Source organism: Podarcis gaigeae, assembly GCF_964106915.1.
Source record: "Podarcis gaigeae genome assembly, chromosome: 6".
Classification (NCBI taxonomy): domain Eukaryota; kingdom Metazoa; phylum Chordata; class Lepidosauria; order Squamata; family Lacertidae; genus Podarcis; species Podarcis gaigeae.
Window position 1 is genome coordinate 37,361,685 of NC_139682.1, and position 23,974 is coordinate 37,385,658.

The 23,974-nt window shown below is 43.4% G+C and overlaps 1 protein-coding gene across 3 annotated transcripts in view; it reads right to left on the reverse strand.

The window, feature by feature from the left end:
- Positions 1-4,590: 4,590 nt before the first annotated feature.
- LOC310847556 (uncharacterized protein C6orf132 homolog) overlaps positions 4,591-23,974 on the reverse strand; it is a 45,117-nt gene continuing 25,733 nt past the window's right edge. For all 3 annotated transcript variants that reach the window (XM_083745403.1, XM_083745404.1, XM_083745402.1), the window contains exons 3-5: positions 14,554-14,629; positions 8,022-11,034; positions 4,591-6,922 (exon numbers count right to left, since the gene is read on the reverse strand). In XM_083745403.1, coding sequence (XP_083601529.1) covers positions 6,817-6,922; positions 8,022-10,867 — 2,952 coding nt within the window. In that variant the 5' untranslated portion in view covers positions 10,868-11,034; positions 14,554-14,629 and the 3' untranslated portion in view covers positions 4,591-6,816. The remainder of the gene's footprint in view (positions 6,923-8,021; positions 11,035-14,553; positions 14,630-23,974) is intronic.

Sequence of the window (23,974 nt, forward strand, 5' to 3'; positions counted from 1 at the left end):
TAACCTTGCCCTGCATTTGCCCAGTCAGTCACTTCAGTCTGCGAAACTTACACCCCATAATAATCATTCTGCATTTGTAAGAAATCGGTATTTTAATGTGGATCTCCCTGCCTATGACCCTGGGCAGGGGCCTTTTTTGTACTTTTCAGCACCTGCTAAGCACATTCTTGTTTAGACAAACTTACCTACATATGCAAAATGTTGGCATGTGTTTTAATTTATTTTTGGTCTATAGCTGATTTTTTTAATTTTTAAAAAACCTTTTAAATAGTTGCTTTTAATTGTTTTTACTAATAATTTTTTCAGTAATTATTTCAGCAGTTAGGAATACGCTCCCTGGCTGTGCGCAGAAGAAGGGAAATGTTGATTTCAAAGATTTTTAAATAGACAGTTTTCAGCAGAGCGTGGAATCCAATAGTGTTCTGGGCACAAGGCTTCAGATGAGAGTCAGGTTTGGGTCTCTGCTTAGTATTCCAAAAGTTGCTTCCCAAACAACTCTGCTTCTTTTCTTTGCTAACTTCCTGGGATCTTATGGTGCTTTTGCCGCCATTTTAAAATGACATGAACACACTTGTACACTTAAGATGCCCATTATACAAAATCAAGGATGGTTGTGTTTTTTTAAGTTTCAGAGAGTTTTGCTTTGTGCCTCTGAGAGGATTAATGCAAGTACTCGCCATTTCAAAAGACTCTCCTGTTAGGGCTTGCTGAAAGTATGGGCAGCTTTGAAGACATGTGTTTTCTATTTATAGCTGGAGTCTTCGTAAGCAGCAGAACAAGCTTTTCTGCTCATGTTGCCCCATCAGATGTGCATCTCTACTTAAGGTGACTCATTTGGTCTTGATATTAAACACAACAGCAAAGGAGGTGGAGGCTGAATTAATATGGATCATCTACCTAGAAGCCAAAAACCTATCCCCAGTTGCCTACAAAAGCAGATTTTGTGTACACTACCAGAATGAGATGGTATCTAAAGCAGTGATAGGAAGCATTAATTTGTGGGCCTAATTAGGCCTGTTCAGGGTAAACTGCAGGAAAAGTTTGAGTCGTTTGCAAAAGAAGGCAGCTGAAATTAATCATCTTTTGAACCTCATGGCTTTTTTTGTTCAACCTGCATGGCAACAAACTTGGCATGGCAGTAGTATGCCTCTGAACACGAGCTACTGGGGAGCAGTAGTAGGGAGAGTGCTGTGCTCTTGTCCTCATCTATTCGCAAGGTTCCCAAAGGCATCTAATTGGCCAGTGTGAGAACAGGATGCTGGGCTAGATTGGCCTGATCCAGCACAGCTCATAGACCAGGCTGCTTAAAATATGAGAGAGTTTTATGTGCCCCTCCCCTTCCCAGTTTATGATTCTTCTCCCACAAGCATGTCTACACAGCTGCAAGGATTATAGCTTTACTTTTTAAAAAAACTGAAAGCAATACTTCAAGGCTATACGTACATTTCATGTACTGTACTTGCACTGCATGATGTGGAGATTTTTGGCTGCTCTCTGGAATGAAAACGAGGAGGGCTGCAGGCTAGAGCTGTAAGCCAAATTCTTTGAAGCAAAGCTTATGCACACAAAGTCTGAGTCCAATAAGCTCTGGCAAAAAAACCATTGACAAAAGCCACCTTATTCCATGCATATATTTAAAAAAAAAAAAACCTACAAGGTTATGTTGCATTTTCTTCTAATCCAAAGGCTTGGTAATGTTGTAGCATACAAAGAAGTACCTGCAGTGAAACAATGGATATAGTTTTGCTGAATTTGGTTTAAAACATTGCTTTGGTTTTGGGTGTTCCAATTGAAGACAACCTTTTATTATTATTTATTAGTTGAACAGTTACTGTACAATCCTATGGTAGGGTGTGGTGGTGACCAACGGCAGTAGCGCCTGTCCAAGCAGGGTTGGAAATGAGGTTTGAGGAGCGCTCCTGCAATCTTCCCTCTTTCTTTATCAGTGTCCCTGCCCAAGGAAAGTATTTTCCTTCCCATTTGAAACAATCTCCTGTGCTGGCTTAAATTTGTTATGTATTTAGGGGGGCTGTTAGGCACCCAGGAAGGAGTTGGATCCTTTGGGAGCCAATATTTTATCCTAGTCACTCCGAGACCAGATGTGCCAGCTTGCGAGGGTGATTTGGGGGAGTTGAAGTCATACGTGCAATGCCAGGACATCAAGAGGAGCCGGGGGTGGAGCTGAATGCAGCGGCAAACCATCCCCAGTGCATCGTTTTTTTGGCTGTACCGAAAAGGGCCATGACCACAAAAAATTCCACAGCAATGGAGCCAGGGGCATCTGACATCAGCTTCTGGAAGAAATCCAATTTCTCCTTTGGCTCCAGGGATATTCTCCCCAGGGCTTGACTTTTAAAATTAAACTTTGGAGTTCAACTTTTTATTTCAATTTGTTGCCTCACAGGATGAAAGAAAACCAATAATTTCAAAATCATCTCTTGTCAATGGGACTTTTGTCAGAGCAGACATTTTACGCAACTGCAGTCAAAATTACTTTTGTTCTTCCACAAATGAAGCTTCCAATATTTCTCATATGGCAGGTACTGCAAACCAGAAGCCCTTCGCAGGCTTTGTCAATAATTTACAAGTGGTAAGTTACTGATTCCTTTGGTGTTCATTAATGTTTAAAAATATAATATATTCTTTGCTACAGCAGTTACATTGGGTACCAATCTTTGGCAGTACTACTTAAATGTTTAATATATGGATATGTGGATTAGAATCCTATGCTGTCTTATCTAAGAGGAAGACCTTCTGAAAACGGGGTTTACTGATGACATGTGCTGTTAACAATAGGATGCCATGAAACGGTCAGGCTTTGATCCTGAGTTCTGTGGTTCATAGAACACCGACACAATTTGAAGCAGGGGCGGCAAAATATTCAGTGTTGGGAGTATTAATTTTGCATTGGTATTGCTCACAATTTCTGTGCAAAGCTCTTCAATGAACTATATGTATCATGCTGTGCTCTTTTCACACTATCACACAAGAAGCATGCATAATGATGTGCAGAATCATGCACCTTCATGGATTAATGCGTCCAACATAGATGTGACGGCTGCCAGTATTACAGCTTGTTTAGTACTCTGCATTGTTGTTCATGCCCAACTCACTGTGGATTATAGCCACTAACAGTAATATTTGCATTCTCATTTACTCAGAGCAGAAAAGTAGTTTGGAATTTATTGCATTTTTATCGAATATTATCACTATCGAAAAAAGAAAGCCAGTTATTTTTGATTGTTCATAGAATATATGGCAAATAAACACACTATGTCTTTTACAAGTACACACACTTATTGTAAAATTGTTTTTTAAGTGACTATAGTTGAGAATCATTCTTAATTTTAAGGCATTAGAATATTGCGTGAAATTTACATATACATATTTCCACACATGTACACACATTATCTGGAAAAGTGTATGGATGCAATTCCATATACACTTCCCTGGGAGCAAGCCCCACTGAACTTGCACAAGACTTACTTCTGAGTAAACATGTATAGGATTGCACTGTTAGTGAACTAGAGAGGAGATGCTGCATATGGAGAAAAATTAAAATGTGCATTCAATATGCTTGTCTAGGGTTGCCATATTCCAAACAGTGAAATTCCGGAAAGAAAAGTTGTTGAGCTCTTTTTGGCAAAGTTGTTGAATTTGGGTTTCTTTTGGAGGGGGGGTTTCCTGGACGTTTACCCGATTTCCGCATGGACAGCTGCCAACTGCAGTATTCCGGATATGTCTGGGAAATTCCAGAGGGATGGCAACCCTATGCTTGTCTCAAAGTGCTTTATTTTTCCACAATACAATTTATTCTCTACATGTTTTCGATCTATTTTACAGTTCTTTACATTGCCTTATGATGGCAAACTACTACACAAGCTTGTTTCAGTTTTATAACATTTAAAAATATGGTGATCTTTTACAAGTATTGGCAATCTGAAATGAATTGAAAAATCCTCGATAAGGGCTGAGAATACAAGTCGCTTGTTCCCCTATCTCATACAGATATTTGCTTAGCAGCAACTAATTTAGAACATTGCATGTCTGGAAAAGGCAGCCTCCAAATCAATAATACAGGCAAACCATGCATGCAAGTATAAGGCATTGAGACTGTTTCATGTTACATTTCCCCAACACTGCTGTACATTGTGCGGGGGGGGGGCTATAATGTTTGGAAGACACTCGAGGGACTTGTGTGCATAATGGAGAGAGTTTTGCAGCTTCTAAACATAATGGTTCAGGTCTTGAAATAAGTTAACTTAAGGAAGCTCATGGAAATAAAGTTTCCCATCCCTTCCTTCCTACCCACAACTCATCTGCTGGGAGGAGCGCAGGGAGAAAAAATACCATGGGGCTTCTGCAGCAGCACAACCAGATGTCTTCATCTGCCCCAGCTGCAACAAAACATGTCTCCCCTGCATTGGTTTCTACAGCCACAGTGGGTGCTGTGACTCTCTAACAGTTTGACTTCGTTCCCAAAGGAGCACTCTTCTATTGTCTCCAGAGACAGACGGATGTCATCAACAACAACAAAATAAATTGACCTGAGCCGAGACTAAATGAGACATGGCTTTATAGGAAAGAGTGTTTGTTCTCAGGCCAAATCAGCAAGATTTATATGAGTGGTATCCAGCTAAGTCAGACTTTGAACAGAGCCATAGAATTCAATAGTCGTACGTTAGCCACCCTGCACATTTTATTGTTTATGATATTATCTACAAGTGTGAAAAGCTATCCAAGAGGAATAGCTTCAATAAATAATAATAATTGGGTATGTAATAGTTTTCTTGCACAATCCACAATTATTTTTTTTGCGAGGTGGGGTTCTTTTTTTGTTTTTTGCAGCCTTGAAAGTCGCTGCTGCTGCATGTGTCAACATGGGACTAATTTAGGAATAAGATATCCAGGTTTATCATGTAATCACTGACAAAAACATGACACTTGTCAGCCATTAAACAGAGACCAGACCAACAAATTCAACACATAGAATGAACAGCTCTCATAAATGGGCAAACAAGCCAAAGTGGGTTAATGCAATCCCATAATTAGCTTTTTGGAAGTAAATCTCATTGACTCAATAAAACTTACTCAAAGGATCAGGCTGCAAGTCTCACATTTACAGAGCTGAACTTTAAACCTGCATTGCTTCCTTGATATACATCAATATATAACTTGGATTTAATTTTTATAGGTGCCAGCACCTAAAGTTTTTAATGCCCCATAATGTTAAAACACACACACCTTAAAACCAAACTGTTTGGTGCCCACTTTGACATCTTTTGTCACTTTGTATGTAAGATGTTCAGACTGCAAAGGAGATGGGTCCAATCTCCTTAAAAAAATTCCAGGACAGCAGAAGAAAGATACAGCCTTTTACGCCTCCCATTCTGTTCTTCTGCCCATATCCTGTTGCTTGCTGTGATTAGTTTTCCACCACAGTAGGCAAGGCAAAGGTGAAAGGACCAATGGAGGCACAGGTCAGGGGTCACAGTGACTGTTCTTTTAAGGAGACAAACAGGATCTCCAGACTGCATCCTGGCAAATATGGCATTTCGACTCATTTTATCCTGGTGCAGTTTCTTAATTAAAACCTCTCCCCAAAATTCAATTAACAAGTTGCATTTTAAAGTGACAGTAATACTCTTACTGTCTTAATATTCTGTATTTGTATTGTATGGGTATTAGTGAATGCTGTGAAGTCTCATTCTCGTCTCTAGAGGTGAGTCATACAAAACGCTAAACTCCCTAGTCTAAAAATTTACCTGTAGAATTGTCTGAAGAAGTTGCAATCTCAATTATTTCCAATGGATTCAATAACACCTGGGTCTGACAATGCCTCCTAGGCTAGCAGACTTCTCTCAAGGTTCCTGTGTTTTTTGTACTTGCATGACAAATGGAAATCCAGTAAGTTTGGCTTTTTCTGACATGGAGATGCAGTGATGGGAAAAAAATCCTAGCAGCTTAATTTTTCTCTTTTTGTGGAGTTATTAAAGCAGGGACCAAGAACTAATGGCCTTCCAGAGGTTGTTGACTTCCAACTCCCATCAACTTCAGCTACAATGGTAAGAGATGATGGAAACTGAAGTCCAACATGACCAGGAGGACCACAGGTTCTCCATTCCTGTGTTAAAGCCACAGCTACCAGAAAAAGTAAGCAACATTAGTCCCTCTCATCTATTTGCTTTCTTCTGCTTTATCCCTCTAAACCCTTCTTCCCCTTCCCTACTACTATGCCATCTTCTTCCAACCACTAGGCTCTTCAAATTTCAATTCTTGGCCCCACATACCTATTGGGGCCACTGCCATTTAACTCTCCCACTTAACCTTGGCTCCTGCTCTCCTTTTCTGCAGCTAGATTCCTCTTCTGTTCCTTGCCTCCCACTAGGATGAAGGCATCCATCCTTTCTTTGCTGCTTCGAAGTGTCAGATGCACTTCAAGAAGGAAGATGGTGCTGAAAATTTCTTCCATAAACTGCTAGTCTAGATATAATCTTCTACAGGCCAAGCTGGCACTAGTCACTAGGAAGTCTATGTAATTACTTAAATGCTTTAAGCAAAGGTTGCTGAGTGGCTATGTGGCATAACTTGCCCCCTTATCCATTTTGCACAGAAGCCCTTAGAACTCATTCTTACCTTGTCCCTAATAACTTACAGTCTATTTACAAGCGGACGCTTGGACTACTTTCAGTCTAGGACAGGCTCTTGTGCCTCATTTTACAGCTATCAAAGGAAGAGCCAGAACAAAGCAGAGAGGACGAGGCCTATAACTTGGCCAAAGCTGGTGCAAGACGATACAGCTTCCTCGTACATGCCTTATCGAAGACCTCCTTGGTATGAATAAGAAATGGGTTGTCGTGCTCCAGGCCTGACGGTAAATGTATTTGCAGTTCCACTATATTGTTGATTTCCATGAGAGGATCTGAAGAGGGGAGGGAGAAAAACAAAAATGTCACCACATGAATGGAAATAATTAATTATACAATATAATACAAAGTCCTGAGAAGCAATATGGGATGGGAAAGTAAGAAAATGATTTTTGCTCAGCCCCAGCTCAATGCAGATTGAATGTTTTCTATGCAGTCAATACCCTTGGCAAACAGACATGCTGATTTTAAGAGGAAAAGTGCTTCACATGTGCAGTTTTCCTTGCTCTTCACCTAAATCTGGTATTGTGACTACATACCCTTCAAGAGTTCTGATTTTCCTGGGACATCCCAGAATTACTTTGATCCCAGAATGTCCCGTTTCCCCCCTCCAGTGCTGCCACCGACAAGCTCAGAAAAGAGGTTTTGTTGGCACTTGCAGTGGTGCTTCACTTCTGCATGAGTCAGCTGGAGAAACAAGGCTAATATTCCAGAAGTCCTTGTCTTAGACTCTGTGAAAGGATTCTGTGGAACTGTAACAACCCTTCATGTGGATTATTGGACTCTAGGAACTGACAGGTGGAATAGACACTTATACATGTATGGACCTGATGTATGAACGGAATATAGAATGAACTGATCCACTGGGTCTTCTGCTTTTTTCATTGAATTTTATGAGACTTCTGTTGAAACAATGGATAGTATACCGTATTTATTCAAAAGTACAGTCGGTTACGTATTGTGTGGGGTACTGAGAAGAATGTGATAAAAAAATGGCCCGTCATGGATTTTCTACTCTTCTCTAGAGAGGGGGAAAGGACTGGATCTACTAGGTTGGGGGTGGAGAGCATCGGGTCCACAGAGCCATACATAAGCATTTCTAAGTTTTACATGGCTGGAGTGGAGCCAACTGTACAAACATAGGAATCATAACCCTTGCCCCCACCCACTACTGGCAGGCGGTCCCTGGAAGGTTGCCCACCGCAAGCGTATGAAACCCCTGGCTTGAAAAGGGTTTCCCCACCCCCACACTAGACAGTGCGTACTGGAGGATTTTATAGTTGTCGCCTGCATGCCTACACCTTGCCAGCAGCACTTTCCTTGAAGCTCCCAGATCACATTACAATTCCTGCATTTATGGCAAGTGGAACATACCTGCCAGCGGCTGCTGTGTTGCTAGTGTACTCTCCGTTCTGGCCTTTATACATGGCTTCACTAGCAGCATTACTGTAAGTCACCATCTTCCCAGGTAATTCCAGGGACACCCTTCGCCCTTGTGCGCTGTTTGGACCATTCCTGTGAGTGGAGTTGGCCCGGCGCATCCCTTCCGCGGCCTGAGAGTTGTATGACATTGTACTGTGGCCGTAGGAGGAGGTGGGTGTGCTCATGCTGCGAGAAGACATGGTGGGCCGGCTATACGACCTATCCGTCTCTGTCACATAGAGGCGCTTCTTGATCAGAGGACGGCTGTTGTCATAGGAACTGAGGTAGCTGGAGGAGTAGCTCCCACCTGGGTAATGGTGACTGTATCCACTGGGTCTCATGCTGTTTTCCAGAATTGATTTGGATGTCAGGGAATAACTGTTACTGTAGTTATAACTTGAAGGGTTGGAATTAGGTTGCTTATTTGAGGCCTGGTTGCCACCTGGGATATTGAGGGCTTTGTGGTTCTCCTCCCCTTTTGAAGAATCGTCTGGGACCACTTGGGCATCGTTGCTGAACTCGGGTGGAGGGGGAATGATCTCATAATCAAAACCCTCTTCCACCTCATTGTTGTGGTCATTGGCATGGTTTTGGGGTGCTGTGAGAGAGTGCAAGGGAGCTTCCTGCCTGCTGTGACTTAGGAGGCCTTGAACTAACATGGAAGTCCCATGCCTGTTTGATGAGGGAAGATTCTGGGAGACATTCATCTCCTTGACCTTCTGCACATTCCCACATTGTTCTGAGGCACTGGAAAATGTCTGAGGCTTCTGATCCCTCTGCCCCTCTGACAAGCCCAAGGTACTGCTGTCAGGTATACTTGCTCCATTACGCTGCTTGTTTTCAGAGGCTGCAAGTGATTCCTTTTGAGGAGACTTTGGTACAATCGTGACAGAGTTGGGCTTGGAGTCACTGTAGTAAATAGTGGGTGACCCAGTCTCTGACTGGCTGTTGCTGTGCAACTTCTCTGATAACTTGAACTGGGGCCTCTCTGACAAGTAGCTGTTCTGTCGGGATGCAGAGGCAGAAGATCTACCTCTTTGGGCCCTCTGTTGTGCAGCTAAGAGGAGAGCCATTGGGGATCCCCTCTCTACTTTTTCTCCTGTAACAGGGTGAACCAAAACTTCACTATTCACTTTCTCTGTCTTCCAAGAGGATGTGGATGTCTCTGAGGGCCTGCGCTCAGCTGAGTCTCTTTGGTTTTCATTATGATTTGTGCTGGTGGTTCCATCTTCTGTCGTTTGGGAAGAACTCGCAGAAGCCAGGCTGTCAATGGAACCGAACCTCGTCCTATGCATCTTGTATTGGAAAAGAGAGAAATCCATGTTAGGAGATGCATTTGGTAGGGGTGAGGCCGTGCCAGAAGAGGCCGGTGAAGGTGCAGATGGAACCAAGAGTTCATTCTTTGGTTTCAGAGGAGAGGCTGGGGGTTTACAAGTGTTGTCAGTTGCCGAGTGGCCAGCAGAGGTGCTAGGAATCTTAGGCTCTTTCTCTGTCACTTCCGTCTTTGGTGTATTCGGACTTGCTGTGGGTTTTGGAAGCCCAGGCTCACCACTATTGGTCTGGCTGCCACCAAACTGAAGAGTAACTTGTTTCTTTGGTTCTGGAGTATGTCTTAGGTTTGCAAAAGCCAAAGGTGGCCCCCCGTCCTTGGTTGGTGACAACAAGGCTTCCAGTTCATCTTTGAATTTCAAAACACTGTTTGCTTGCACAGAGGTGGATTTGTTGTCTAGTGTTGAGGCAGCATCACTGGGGGATGCTTTGCCCATGGAAGGTGTATTAGCAGACCTGATTCCTTTGCTTTCGCTTTCTGTAACCGCTGGTGATTTTGGGCTTCTCATGGCAGGCCTAGCTTGTTTTGGTTCATCTGGAACAACTTGGTTGCTATTGGTAACGTTGGCTTTAGTCTTGGGAGATATAGTTCTGTCTAGTGGCCTGTCTTCCTTTCTGCACGAAGAGGACAGCAGGGCAGACAATTCATTCTTTAGCTTGTCCAGGTTGCTGCGTTCCTTCCAGTCTTCATCATCAGAGGATGCCCAGTCCGAAGAATCTGTTTCTTTGCCTGGGGGTGCCTCATGCTTCAACAGGGAGGCAGAGGAGCCATTAGAATCTGATGTCCATTTTGAACTTCCAGCCTCTGTGGTTAACATGGAAGGCTTTTCCACTGTGGCTTTCCCTGCGACTTCTCCCTCTGGGTGAACCGTGGCTGCACTTCGTACAGTAAAGTTAGATGGCAGGGCAGGTCGGCTATGAGGAGTCAACTTGGGGAGCTGCTCATCTCTTGGGCTGGATTCTTTTTCTGCCGAGGATATAGAGGACGTTCTCACGGGAGTCGGGGGAGGTACTTTTAATGACCTCGGAAAGGTAAGGTGAGGCTCTGGGCTGGATTGTGGCAATAGTGACACCTTATGGGTGGGAGTGCTTGGAGAAGCAAGGTTCGGATTGGGGGAAATGGTTTCGGGCTGCCTCAGGTTCAGAACAGTCTCAGATTTCCATTTGGACACACCATTGGAGAATGGTGGGGTGTGAAGTGCTGGTGAAATGGGAGGCATACGAGGGGCTTTGCCATCCCTAAAAGCCAGAGGTGGAGGAGTAGGAGGAATGAAGTCTGGTGGGGATGGAGTACTGGGGGAAGACAAATTGGAATATGAGAATGAAGGTGGAGCCAGGGATGAAGGAGATGACGCTGGCATTCCTGGAAGAGGTGGCGGGGGTGGAGGCACCATTGGTGGGGGTGGGGGCGGGGGTTCCACAGAAGGTGGAGGTGGAGCTTCCATGGGAGGTGGAGGTGGAACTTCCATCGGAGGTGGTGGTATGTCAACCGTTGGTGGTGGTGGTGGAGGAGGGGGAACAGGTGGTGGTGGTGGAATGTATTCATCATCCAAGTAGTTCTCTTCAAATGCCTTGGGCCTCAGATCAAGAACCGAATTGTACTTTCTGTAATTGCCATTGATCTGAGAAGCTAGTCCTGGGGAGACAACAACACATACAGTGGTGTTAAGGTGGCCTCTCATTTTAGTCAACATTAAGGCATTTTTTCTGGGAGGCAATGCTGAGAAACTCTTTAATAAGATGGGTAGGTGGGGATAATAATAAATAATAATAAAATAATCATATAACCATCATCATCATCATCATAATTATACCCAGCCACTCTGGGCGGCTTCCAATAAAACACTAAAATACAATAACCTATTAAACATTAAAAGCTTCCCTAAACATGGCCCCCTTTCCCTGAAAAGAGAAGAAACAGACATAAAGTCATACAAGTCCATTCATAATAGTTTCTACTTTTGGTTTCCTTCCATTCTAAGTAACACATTCTGTTTGCCCCCCTTTTATTCACCTTGAGCAGACCAGAGTGAAGCCTGCTCACTCGCGGTCCGCTCGGCTGGCCCCGCCTCCACCAAAGCCACTGATTGGATTATTTGAATCAGAGTTTGGTGGGAACCCCCAACAACTGCAACATCAGGGGGGAGGGCCAGCACAACCAGCTGGCAAGTCTCACGTGGCTTGGGGGTGCTGCGCGCGGTCCTGCAAAAGGGCACTCACAATCGGAGGAGTGAGCCTTCATTCTGTCAGCACAAGGCTTGGCAATTGCGTACTGGATCTCCCTTCCCCCACCCCTGGGGGGCAGGGTTCCTCCCAACCCTTCAGAGCAAATTTGGGGAAGGTGCAGGGTATAGGAATCAACTCCTAGGGGCCCTGGGGGCTTTGGCCTCCACAATAAGCACCCACAAAGTTGCCAAGCACCCGCAAAGTTGATGGGCATTCCCATTCAAATGGTGTGTGTACACTGTGCCATGTGATTGATTATGTGGGGTGGGGTTTACCTGGGCCCCCACAATATTTTATTCAAGTTGGCACCCCTAATGCAGGGTGTGTGCAGGGAGAGGAGCGGGGGCTGAGTTCTGTTATGCAAGTGATAATTTTTGTGCTGATGGAGGGCATTGGATAAGTTTTGGAATTCCATGAAACTGAGAAGACTGCTTTGGTCCCTGACAGTTTTTTCTAACTAAATAGCTTTTATCACTTTTCAGAAACTCTTTCAGATTCTGTAACTGATACAAGTTGGAGATGCAAAAGGGAAACTTTATCAGTAACATGGCAACCACACAGCAGTTCTTGTCTCATTCCAGAGAACCATGTGTGCTCACATGTGGTTCAGAATCTCCTGTGCATGCGAAGGAGGTCTACGCAGGTAATTGGAGGGAGCTCAATCATCTGGATCAAAAAAATCATACAATCATAGAGTTGGAAGGGACCCTGAGGATCATCTAGTCCAACCCCTTGCAATGCAGAAATATGCAGCTGCCCCATATGAGGATTAAACCTGCAGCCATGGTGTTATAAGCACCACGCTGTAACCAACCGAGCTATGCAACCTCCCAGATGATTAGATAACTGCCTTGTTTCTTTTGCTGAGGCAGAGTAAGGGCCAAACAAGATGTAGTTCATTAAATGGACATTTACATCTAATTGAGCAGGTTTGTACAAATGAAAACAAGATCAGCTGTAGGGGGTGGGAGCTGATTATTGGGACCGCAAAAGGTGAGGAGTGGGAGTTGAAGTCTATCGTCCCCTGCTGCAGTTTTGGGGAAGATCCTTCCACTGAATATGCTGTTTGCTTTGGAGTACCCTTCCCCAGCTAGTGCTATCTGCAGTTTTAAAAAACCTGCACAGTAAATGCAAATATGCACTGAGCAAGTCACATCTAGTTTAGAGCTACAGAGCAAAACCACACATTATGGAAACACAGGAGTCATTTGAATGGCCAGTTTTCTCCTGAAACTGCTTCTTCCTAGCTCTTTTGCTGCCGGTGCTGGATCACCTTCCAATTTGAAACATCGCTGCTTTAATTCTAGGGTGACTGGCACAGGTGAGGGGTTAGCTCCTTTTCTGGCACCTATCTGTCAATGCTCTGGTTTAAACAGCCCCCAACATACCATTCATGTAGCCTGGGTGGTGACCCAACAGAAACATTCATCTACCACTGTAACAGCTACATTTGGATTTTCTAGAACAACCAGCAAAGCAATCTCAATGGGAATCTAATGGTTTTTTCTAATAGCTGCTCTGTGAAACTACATTCAGCACTCCACATAGCTGGTGTCCAGGAAATGTTCCTCCCAATGCAGGAACAGATACTGGAGCCTGCAAGACTGGCAGCCTTTTCCTGGGCTGATATCAAAACAAGCAGGGCGAATACTTTCCCGTTTCCTAGTGAATATGCAGCTGTAGCAAACATTATTAACAGGGAAGTAACTTTATATTTTTAAATATGTCTGATAATTGCCATGGCTGCCTGACTGCAGAAACTAGCTGAACGTGCTCTTGAAGAGGTTGATTCAGCTTTATGATAGCTGCCCTTAACTCGGTGCCAAGCTGTCTTCCTGTTAGCAACACTAAATATTTTGGGTGATATCCAACCAAGTGATACTCCAGGTAGGCCTATGGAAACAAATGGACAAAAGTTAGTCATCATGAGTAACTCAAGTCCATTGCTTTCAGCGAGTCTACTCTGAGTCGGACTTAGGTTCAGCATAGATTTCTAGAAGTTCTCAGACATGTTCTCAAGCTGGAACATGTTCTAACAGAAACTACTGAACTAATGATGAATATTTTAAAATAAATGTAAAGTGCTTTCTGGTTTGTTTTTCATTGATCATTAAAAATGTCCTGCTATAAAAAATAACAGGATGCCACATTAAAATGCTCATTATTGCTTTGGTATCTCATTTGCTTTGCAGGTTCAACCCCAGCATGAGAGAGAACCCTGCTTGAAATCCTGCAAAGTCACTGCAAGTCTTTGTTGACAATAACACTGAGGTTGTTTGTTGTTTAGTCGTTTAGTTGTGTCCGACTCTTCGTAACCCCATGAACCAGAGCACGCCAGGCACTCCTGTCTTCCACTGCCTCCCGCAGCTTGGTCAAACTCATGTTTGTAGCTTCGAGAACACTGTCCAACCATCTTGTCCTCTGTCGTCCCCTTCTCCTTGTGCCCTCAATCTTTCCCAACATCAGGGTCTTTTCCAGGGAGTCTTCTCTTCTCATGAGGTGGCCAAAGTACTGGAGCCTCAGCTTCAGCATCTGTCCTTCCAGTGAGCACTCAGGGCTGATTTCCTTCAGAATGGATAGGTTTGTTCTTCTTGCAGTCCATGGGACTCTCAAGAGCCTCCTCCAGCACCATAATTCAAAAGCATCAGTTCTTTGGCGATCAGCCTTCTTTATGGTCCAGCTCTCACTTCCATACATCACTACTGGGAAAACTGAGGTAGGTGGACCAATCACCTGACTCCAGCTTCTGTGTCCCTATGACTATGCGGTACCAAAGTGTGTGTCATTGTGCTGCCTTTGCAAGGAAGTCAATAGTGATGTTAAAAGATAATCAGTACAAAGGTCTGGGACAAGCTGAATTGAATGGTGTACATGTGCAAAGCAGGAGTTGTTGATTTAACAACTGTCATCTTAAGAACTGTCATCTTACCTAGAGCTGTTTTTTCCTCAAAGCCTTCTGGTACTGATGGCGTTGGCACAGCCACTCCATGAGGCTCTTGAGCATTCTGAAAAACGTTGGGAAAACAGACTTCAAAGACCATAAACAACAATTGGTGGAAGGCAGAAACATTCAGAGATTTAAGCACATGGCAAACAACAGGCTTCAGTTTCAAAGCAAACCAGAATCTATCTATCTATATCTATCATCTCCTGGCATTACAAGAGTCAATTCCATTGATGTATGGTTCTCTGGCTTTTGGCAATTCATTATTTATTTGGCATTTGTTATTTATTGATTTTGCACTGCAAATATTTGTAAATTGCTTATTGGTGTATTGCTAAGCATTAAGCAACATGGCAAAATACTGAAGAAAAGGACCTGAAGGAGGGGTGGCTAAACTTTCTCAGCGGAAGGACCACATTGCAGGATAGACATCCCTCAGAGGGCCGAATGTCTCTAACGCACACAGTACATATATGCTCATGCAGACATACATATGGCTCACACGCTCAGCCCAGCTACATACATACAGCACATGGGTACAGGAAGCAATCTGTCTCCCAATTTCCCAGCTGGGAGCAAAGCCTTTTGAATTCCCCTGCTCTAATCTCAGGAAGTCTTTTCAAGTTTCCCATCAGAGAAAAAGGAAATTCAGGTCTGGGACTGGTGTGCTATAAGGCATGGCTAGGCAAACTAAGGCGCAGGGGCCAGATCCGGCCCAATCGCCTTCTAAATCTGGCCAGCGGACGGTCTGGGAATCAGCGTGTTTTTACATGAGTAGAATATCTGCTTTTATTTAAAATGCATCTCTGGGTTATTTGTGGGGCATAGGAATTCGTTCATTCCCCCCCCCCTTCAAAATATAGTCCGGCCCCCCACAAGGTCTGAGGGACAGTGGACCAGCCCCCTGCTGAAAAAGTTTGCTGACCCCTGGTTGGCAGGCCTGATCTGGCCCACAGGTTCTCCAGCACTAGTCCAAAATGAACAGATTCATATATTGATCTGAAATATGCTAAGTTGGTTCCCAGATGTGCTCTGTTCACAAGTCAAAAGGGGACCTTTTACAAAATGGCCATGTTCCCTCTTTGCAGGCTGCTCCCTTGCAAAGCTCAAAGCAGAGTTCGCAGTTGGCCTGGGTTTTCCCCTCTGCTCTTTATGACAATTAATAATAATAATAATAATAATAATAATAATAATTAATAATAATAATAATAATAATAATAATAATAATAATAATAATTTTACTGCCGTATACCCGCAGGTCTCAGGGCCATTCACAGGATAAAAACACAAAATATATAATTAAAATAAAAACAAAAACAACCCAATAACCCCTGTCCCAACACATTTTAAAAGGGCATTGAATGTCAACCGGCCAAAGTGGAACATTATTGCCCGGTGCCTAAAGGCATATAATGAAGGTGTCAGGCGAACCTTCCTGCACCGCAGATGTGGCTTGGCTCAGGATGCTAAGCCTGATCACCTGCAATGCTTGTGAAAGATAATATTAGGCTATACTGGACACCCACCTTCCTCTGCTCTTTCCCTGAAAGCCATCTTAGCAGTCCAGAATGCTGAACAAGGGATTCTGCTGGAATCCAGCCCCATGGAATTGGACTCAACTCGCCTCTCCACTAGTGATTCACTATTGCCATCATTCCACAAAAAAAGGCATTTAATGCTTCTGCTACTCTCTGAGCCTACACTAATGCATCTAAATTACAGGGAGGTCAGTGTCGGGAGTTGAAGTCATGCTTCCTTCTTTTGGGGACAGTGATTTATTTAGTAGCACTGAGTTTCTGCCCCACCCAAGTGCAATGAATCTGCATCAACACCATTCCTTCAGCGGTTTAATTCACATATGAAATTGGGACCCTGCAGATGTTGTTGGATTCCCACTCCCATCACCCACAGCCAGAATGGCCAACAATCACTGATGATGGGGGCTGCAGTATGACAACATCTAGAGGACCATGGGTTCCCTAAAGGTAAAGGTAAAGGACCCCTGACAGTTAAGTCCAGTCGCAGATGACTCTGGGGTTGCGACGCTCATCTTGCTTTTCAGGCCGAGGGAGCTGCCTTTGTCCGCAGACAGTTTTTCCGGGTCAGGTGGCCAGCATGACTAAGCTGCTTCTGGTGCAATGGAACACCAAAACCAGAGCAGCAGACAGAATAGCCGTTTACCTTCCCACCAGAGCGGTACCTATTTATCTACTTGCACTTTTTGGCATGCTTTTGAACTGCTAGGTTGGCAGGAGCAGGGACCGAGCAACGGGAGCTCACCCCGTTGCGGGGATTCGAACTGCCGACCTTCTGATTGGCAAGCCCAAGAGGCTCTGTGGTTTAGACCACAGCGCCACTCACTTCCCTGACATGAGTTCCCTACCCCTGTATTATAGTTGCCCCACTACTAGTCATGGGGCAACATACTCCACAGTGTTTGCAAACATGAGTTGATCAAGGCAAGAGTCTTCATTTTACTACATAGGCACAGCTAAAAACATCATATCAGAAATGAAGCCGTTCCAGGTGCAAACATAATCTGGAAAATCTTTAAGCACCCACATTATTTTTAAGACATACAGTGGTACCTCGGGTTAAGTACTTAATTCATTCTGGAGGTCCGTACTTAACCTGAAACTGTTCTTAACCTGAAGCACCACTTTAACTGTCGGTGCCTCCTGCTGCTGCCACGCCGCTGGAGCACAATTTCTGTTCTCATCCTAAAGCAAAGTTCTTAACTTGAAGCACTATTTCTGGGTTAGCGGAGTCTGTAACCTCAAGCGTATGTAACCTCAAGCGTATGTAACCCGAGGTACCACTGTATATGTAATGTAGCTTTCGGTGCACCAGGTAAAGGTAAAGGTAAAGGTACCCCTGCCCGTACGGGCCAGTCTTGACAGACTCTAGGGTTGTGCGCCCATCTCACTCAAGAGGCCAGGGGCCAGCGCTGTCCGGAGACACTTCCGGGTCACGTGGCCAGCGTGACATCGCTGCTCTGGCGAGCCAGAGCCGCACACGGAAACGCCGTTTACCTTCCCGCTGGTAAGCGGTCCCTATCTATCTACTTGCACCCGGAGGTGCTTTCGAACTGCTAGGTTGGCAGGCGCTGGGACCGAGCAGTGGGAGCGCACCCCGCCGCAGGGATTCGAACCGCCGACCTTTCGATCGGCAAGTCCTAGGCGCTGAGGCTTTAGCCCACAGCGCCACCTGCGTCCCTCGGTGCACCAAGTTCAGCACAATTACACAGCTGAAAATGCCGGAAGTGTGCCTGGAGAATGCAGGTGCCTTTCCCTCTTGGAGACACTTGCGCCCATCATAGAAAGTCCACCTTTGCATGTTGCACAAGCTGCCACTTCATCCTACCATGTTCCCTGGTCATTTGTGTGAACCAGAGAGGGACCAGTACATAGAAGCATTATATGGGGTGACCACATGTCCTTCTAGAAAATGCACCACGAACACCTCCCTTGTTCTCTTATAATGGCAATGGCGCCCACCTGAGAGGTGCTGGAACTGAGTCCTGGTAAGTTCCAGCTGAAAAAAGCCCTGTGTCCTTCTTTACAGAAGATCAATCTCTATGTGAAAGGCTAGCAGAAGGCCTCTATTTGAGGGTGTTCTCTATTTGAGGGACTGTCTGATCAAAGTCCTGTTGAAAGACTGAGAACTCTAAGAAGAGAGAGCAGCAGAGGTCTTAATGATGCCCATCAACATTTAGCACCCAGAAAGAAGCCCCAGCAAGAACATGGGTCACCATGTCTCTATGATGAGGTGTATTTTATTTGAATTTAAATTATAGTAATTATTTCTAAATGTGCACTTATGAATTAACATGTAAACACTATGCAAATCTTTGTACTGTTCTGTCCTGTCCTCTTTTTTGGTCATCTTAAGTGCAATGCACCTGTTTCAAGGAAAACAAGAAGTGCTCTTATGATGCTTTTCACTAAAATGCTTTTACTCTACATCATCTCATGCATTCTTTTAACACTGGGTGTTCTTACAAATAATGAGGAAATGGGAATTCTTACTGGCGACATTAAAATGCTCTGCTTCATTTCGAGTGTTTTTAACTGCTTTGCTATGCATACACCCTTTGGTAATTATTAAGCCAAAAATCTGTGCTTTTCACTGAGCAGTTTTCATCATTCAAGGAGACTGCAACCAAAGACACACCACCCTGTACAACTCAAACCAGAATGTCAAAGAGCAGATAAATTGTGACAACCTCCCTTCTCTCTCTTTCTTTTTTGGTAAAGCAATGAGCTATACCAATTGATGAAGACCAGAACAAACATCATGGTATCCTGCCACAACCTACTAACCAATGAAATAGCTGTGTGGCCAAAGACCTTGAACTGAGGAAAGGTTTCCTTCTAACCTATGCAGGCGTGCAAATAATGTGGAAGCAGAATGAAAACAGTTACCAGTAATAAATTGTTGCAAGTATTGTTTTTAAATCTAATCTGGTAGTCTCAATTTCACAGTGTTAATTGCATGCTCTGAAGATGTGCATATTTTAAAACTTTACTAGCTTTGTAAATAAAACTTGAAAACATTCATTTGTTTTATCATTTTAAAAAGTTAGTAATTTCAATGTCTTAGGTGTTACGAAAATGTGCACATAATTCCTCATTCCCATTGCCCTGCTCTCTGCTGTGGAACCACCCTATCCTGAAATCATCTCTTTTAAACCAATTTCAGCTTTTGCCCTCATTCCCCATATGTCTGTCACAGACCAAAGCTAACCCTCTGTCTTTCATTATATTTTAAGGCTACCTACCATTTCTGTATTCATGTACCTGAAACTATTATTAAGCCTAAAGTTGATTCACTTGGCACACACCTCCGAACCTGTCTCACCCGCATGTCTAACCTGCTTAGGCCCATGCTATACATTTTTTAGGGACAGAGGAACACGAATAGCAGGATTGGGTTCGTCTCACAGTGACTAGAGGGCTTGAGAAGCATTACTTCCCTACTTTAAGGAAATCCTGCAGCTCTGAAATGCCTCTGGCTTCAAAGTTGGGAAGAGTCTGGAGCTGTTAGCAGAGTCGATTGTATACGGTGTGCCTCTCAACCAAGTGCCCAATGATGCTTTGATCCTCGTCCATTCTCACCCCAAAACCAACACCACACTTCCTGCTTCTGGTTTCAATTACCTTTTCCAGTGGCCCCAATCAGTCAATTCTCATGTAAAGTTGTTTGCAAGTGTCAGACACACCAAATCGGAACATCTCACACCGACATGGGGATGCTAGTTACAGGTGTTGGTCTGCTGTAGTCAAAAAAAAATTTAAAAAATCCTTCCAGTAGCACCTTAGAGGCCAACTAAGTTTGTTATTGGTATGAGCTTTCATGTGCATGCATACTTCTTCAGATATGGGGATGCTGATGATCTCTATTATGCTGGCTGCTGCAGTGCTAATACACACACACACACACACACACACACACGTTCAGTGTGGTGAGTGTGGCACCACTGAAATTAAGAAGTAAAGCATCAGCCAGTCCTTTGCTCTAGCTGGCACCTTATGGATTGAAGTACTTCCTCATTGAAGAGAATCAATGTGGTGTAGTGGTTAGCATAAGCCACTAGGGCCTGGGTGACCAGAGTTCAAGTCCTACCTTACAGGGATTTTGTAAGGATAAAAAGGGGAGAAGGAGAACCATGTTGCCACCTTGAGCACCTTAGAGGAAAAAGATGAGGTATAGCTTTTAATAAGAATAAGAATAATGAATTGAAAATGATAAAAGAAGCTGTGATTGGAAGGTTGTGTTTCTGTTCCAAAGCAGAAGGTAGCAGGAAAGGCACAATATTTCTAATCTAAGTCTTATTTCATGCCAAAAGAAATGTAAAAAAGAGAGAGAGGTTTCCCATCACTGAGTTTGTATTTTTTTTAAAAAAACAACCTATTTTACCAATACAGATACATACAATGCTTAGCCAAGCACATGACCAAGCACAAACACGTGAATCTGTCTTATGGTTGCAGGTTGTTGTTAAAGAAGAGAGACCTTGATGATGATCCTGGGTTCAGATGGCCCACTAAGCCAGATCTTGACATAGCTGCTGCTCTCGTGTGCTTTTTAGCCTGGTGAGGAGCTAGGTGAGTGTGAGCTCCTTTGCAGGAGCCAGCATAACATGCCAGCATAACTCTGGCTTACAACGATGGGCAAACCACTTCAAAATCCATGATTATTTTACCCATATTACAGAAGGTGGAGCTGTGTCAGAGAGAATGTGGATTATTGTGCCAGCCTTGCAAAGTAACCCAGTGTTATTATACTCATTCTGCTTGAAGGAGAGGAGAGAGAAGAGCAGTGTGTAAAAGCCCTGAAGTGTAAACGAGTATTGTTATTTTAAATTCTGGTGTGCTTTTTTTTTTAAAGGGTAGTGTAGTGCAGTTGATTGTATTAACTGGACAATTAATTAAGGGCTGGAAGGGCTGAAGGGAAGGAGGAAAAGAACTGAAAGTTTCAGCTGTGAATGGAAAGGCATCATCTGGATGTCAGATCGACTCATAGATGGACAGCATGTCTAACTGTTGAGAAACAAGAAAGATGATAGACCTGAAAAACATGTTTCTCAGAGGCCAGGTCTACCCAGGTCTCAACGCTGTTCGGTCACCAGATCTACCAGAAATAGTAGACATGCTGTGGTGCTAGTTATGAATGATTGTTTATAGTGTTGAACTGAAAAAAATTCTGCTGGCATCCATGCTTTAGTCTCTTCTCCTTTGTTATCTATTATTACACTAGGACCTTCTATTTGGATTCCTTTTTATGCTGTAAAATTATGCCTGTATTTGGGAATTGTTGCTTTGCACGTGTATAATTCTACCACATTTCTAATTTCAGCAACCACAAGGACTAGAAACATGACAAAGCTGTTTGGATTAAGCACAGATGTCGCATGTGCATTATTTCAAAGGGCTAACTTTTATTCTAGAACATCACATTGTCTCTATCCTACATTATAGAGACCAACATGCCCCTGACGAAGTGGCCTCTGGCCCATGAATGTTTATGCTTCAATATATTTGTTAGTCCTTAAGATGCTGCAAGAACTAATGTTGTTATTGTAAACCATGGGTGTCACTTTAATCCAAACCTAAAATATTCCTTGGATTTCTCTTTAAAAAGAAAGAAACTCTGGATACTCAGGAATTAAGCTTCTTTTCACTCCAAAGTACAGGAAAGTTATGATACAAACCACAAGTCTGCAACAGTACAATAAATAAAAGCTTGCTGAAAAATAACCTGAAGTCCCATACAAAAGGTTATTGATTGTACAGTGAAATATGACCCTTGATTTCACAATTCCAAGTGTGGCACACGCACACACATTTGAACACACAAATACTTCAAATTCTCAAGCTAACCTTAAGAGATTCTGCTAATATTTAACAAGCATTATTCCAGGCCAAGGTTGAGATTTGTTTGATGGGTCCCCACCCCCCATCTAGCAATGGGAACAGTTAAACTTGGCTCCATTAAAACATTGTGGGCTGTGCCAAGGAAGGCTGTTCACTGCATATAGAGTGCTTTTGTATTTGTTTTATTAATTTAGTCCACCTTTCTTCCATGATGAAACTCAATCCCAACAGTCTGGAAGTGCCAAAGAAAGAAAGAAAGAAAGAAAGAAAGAAAGAAAGAAAGAAAGAAAGAAAGAAAGAAAGAGCCACTCAGCAACAACAGAGCAAGTGATCACCATGAAAAGCTTAAAAAATAATAATTGGGTTTTAGGTAATTCAGCTGAAAAGTATGATCCCTGGCACGGAGCTGCTCTCTAGGGACCACTGAGAAATACACCTCCTTCATCATTTGGTCATTTCCTCATGGATATGTCTTGTAAGCCCTTTGTCACCTTCATATTTTAGAGAGTGCTGTGAAATAAAGAGTCAGCAGTAGTAGCAGGATCAGCCTTACCCTTACATTTATCTGACTTATCAAGGGTCACTTTCACAACACTGGGCGACTTAAAACCAGCTTTTCAAGCTTGGAGAATGTAAATCATGAGCAATTCAATGCATCAACCATCCTCTGTGGGACAAGTCTAATAGCAATACTGAAAAGCTATGTGATGGATGTTCGGGAGTAGAATACACCTTGGACAAGACCCTCATTGTCACATATGAACCATCAGAGGCATTCTCTGCACCCCCTCTTTCCATGGAAGTATGGTGGCTGTGTAAAAGAGACAGGGACCATTCTGTCATGGACCAAGACAGCAGAATCTTCCTCTTGTCCAAATGTTGCCTGCCTGGCTCCATCTCCTTCTGCCATTTTGGTGGGCAGTGATATTCCACTGTGTCTTTGGGATGTCTTTTGAACTGGATGTCTTGTTTTACTATTATTGAGAGAGAGTGTAACTTTTCCTGCTGAATGAGGTTTCAGAGGCAATATTCACAGCTGCTTTGGGCCATTTTGTAAAGGAAAATGAGACAGAAATCAGCATGTGGTCCACAAACGTAAGTGTCAAGATGGGCCTAAAGACATCTTGCTGTTCCATGTGACTGTGGCATACAACCCAAGGCATGCACTCAAGGATGCTAGGCCACAATTCTTGGATCACACATAGTTTCACTGGTGCCATTGAAACCCATCTTTTTGGCTGGTTCTACTGTTTGGCCATCACTACCGTAGAGGGGAAGAGCCAAATTATCAGGGGTGGTAGAACACATGCCCTGCGTGCAGAAAGCCTCTCTCAGCTAGAGCTAGGAATGTTCCCTCCCTGAAACACAGAACTGCTAGTCATGGAAGGCAATACTGAACTAGGCAGACCCATGAGGTCCCCTGCTTCCAGATTCTTAATGCAAGTAACTGGGAGGAGAAACAAGATGGCAGCATTAATCAAACCCTCCAGCTTTTAGTTAAGTTTTTATGGTTTTAGCTCCATTGTTTTTAATGTTTTTAAACGTTTTACGGCATAGGCCTATTGCTGCATCAGTCTTCCCACCTTAGCTTACTTAATTGTAATGCAGGTAACTACCTTCTCTTATTTCTTTTTAGAAAAAGAATCTGGCAAGTTCCGATCTAGTTTTTATATCATTGCTTCCTCTTACATATACTCTTCTTCCTTGAATTGGAGCAAAGCGGTAGAAGGAGAAACTCTGGATATGCAGAAAGTGGGACAAGGGGTTGTTCTTAATTTTGTTAGTTATTTATACCTAGGGTACTCTTCAACAGAAAGGCTCAAAGGCAAAAAAGTTTAAAATGAAATTATAAAAACAGTCCCATTTTCAAGCTTTATTAAAAACAATATTAAAAGGGCACAAAAGTGACAGTGAAAAGCCCCAAGTAAATTTTCAAAAGACTAGCAGGATGTTGCTGTTGCATCTTAAAAAAAGAGAGAGAGAGAGAGAGAGAGCAGATTTAAATAATAATAATCAATGTGTCAGCAGGT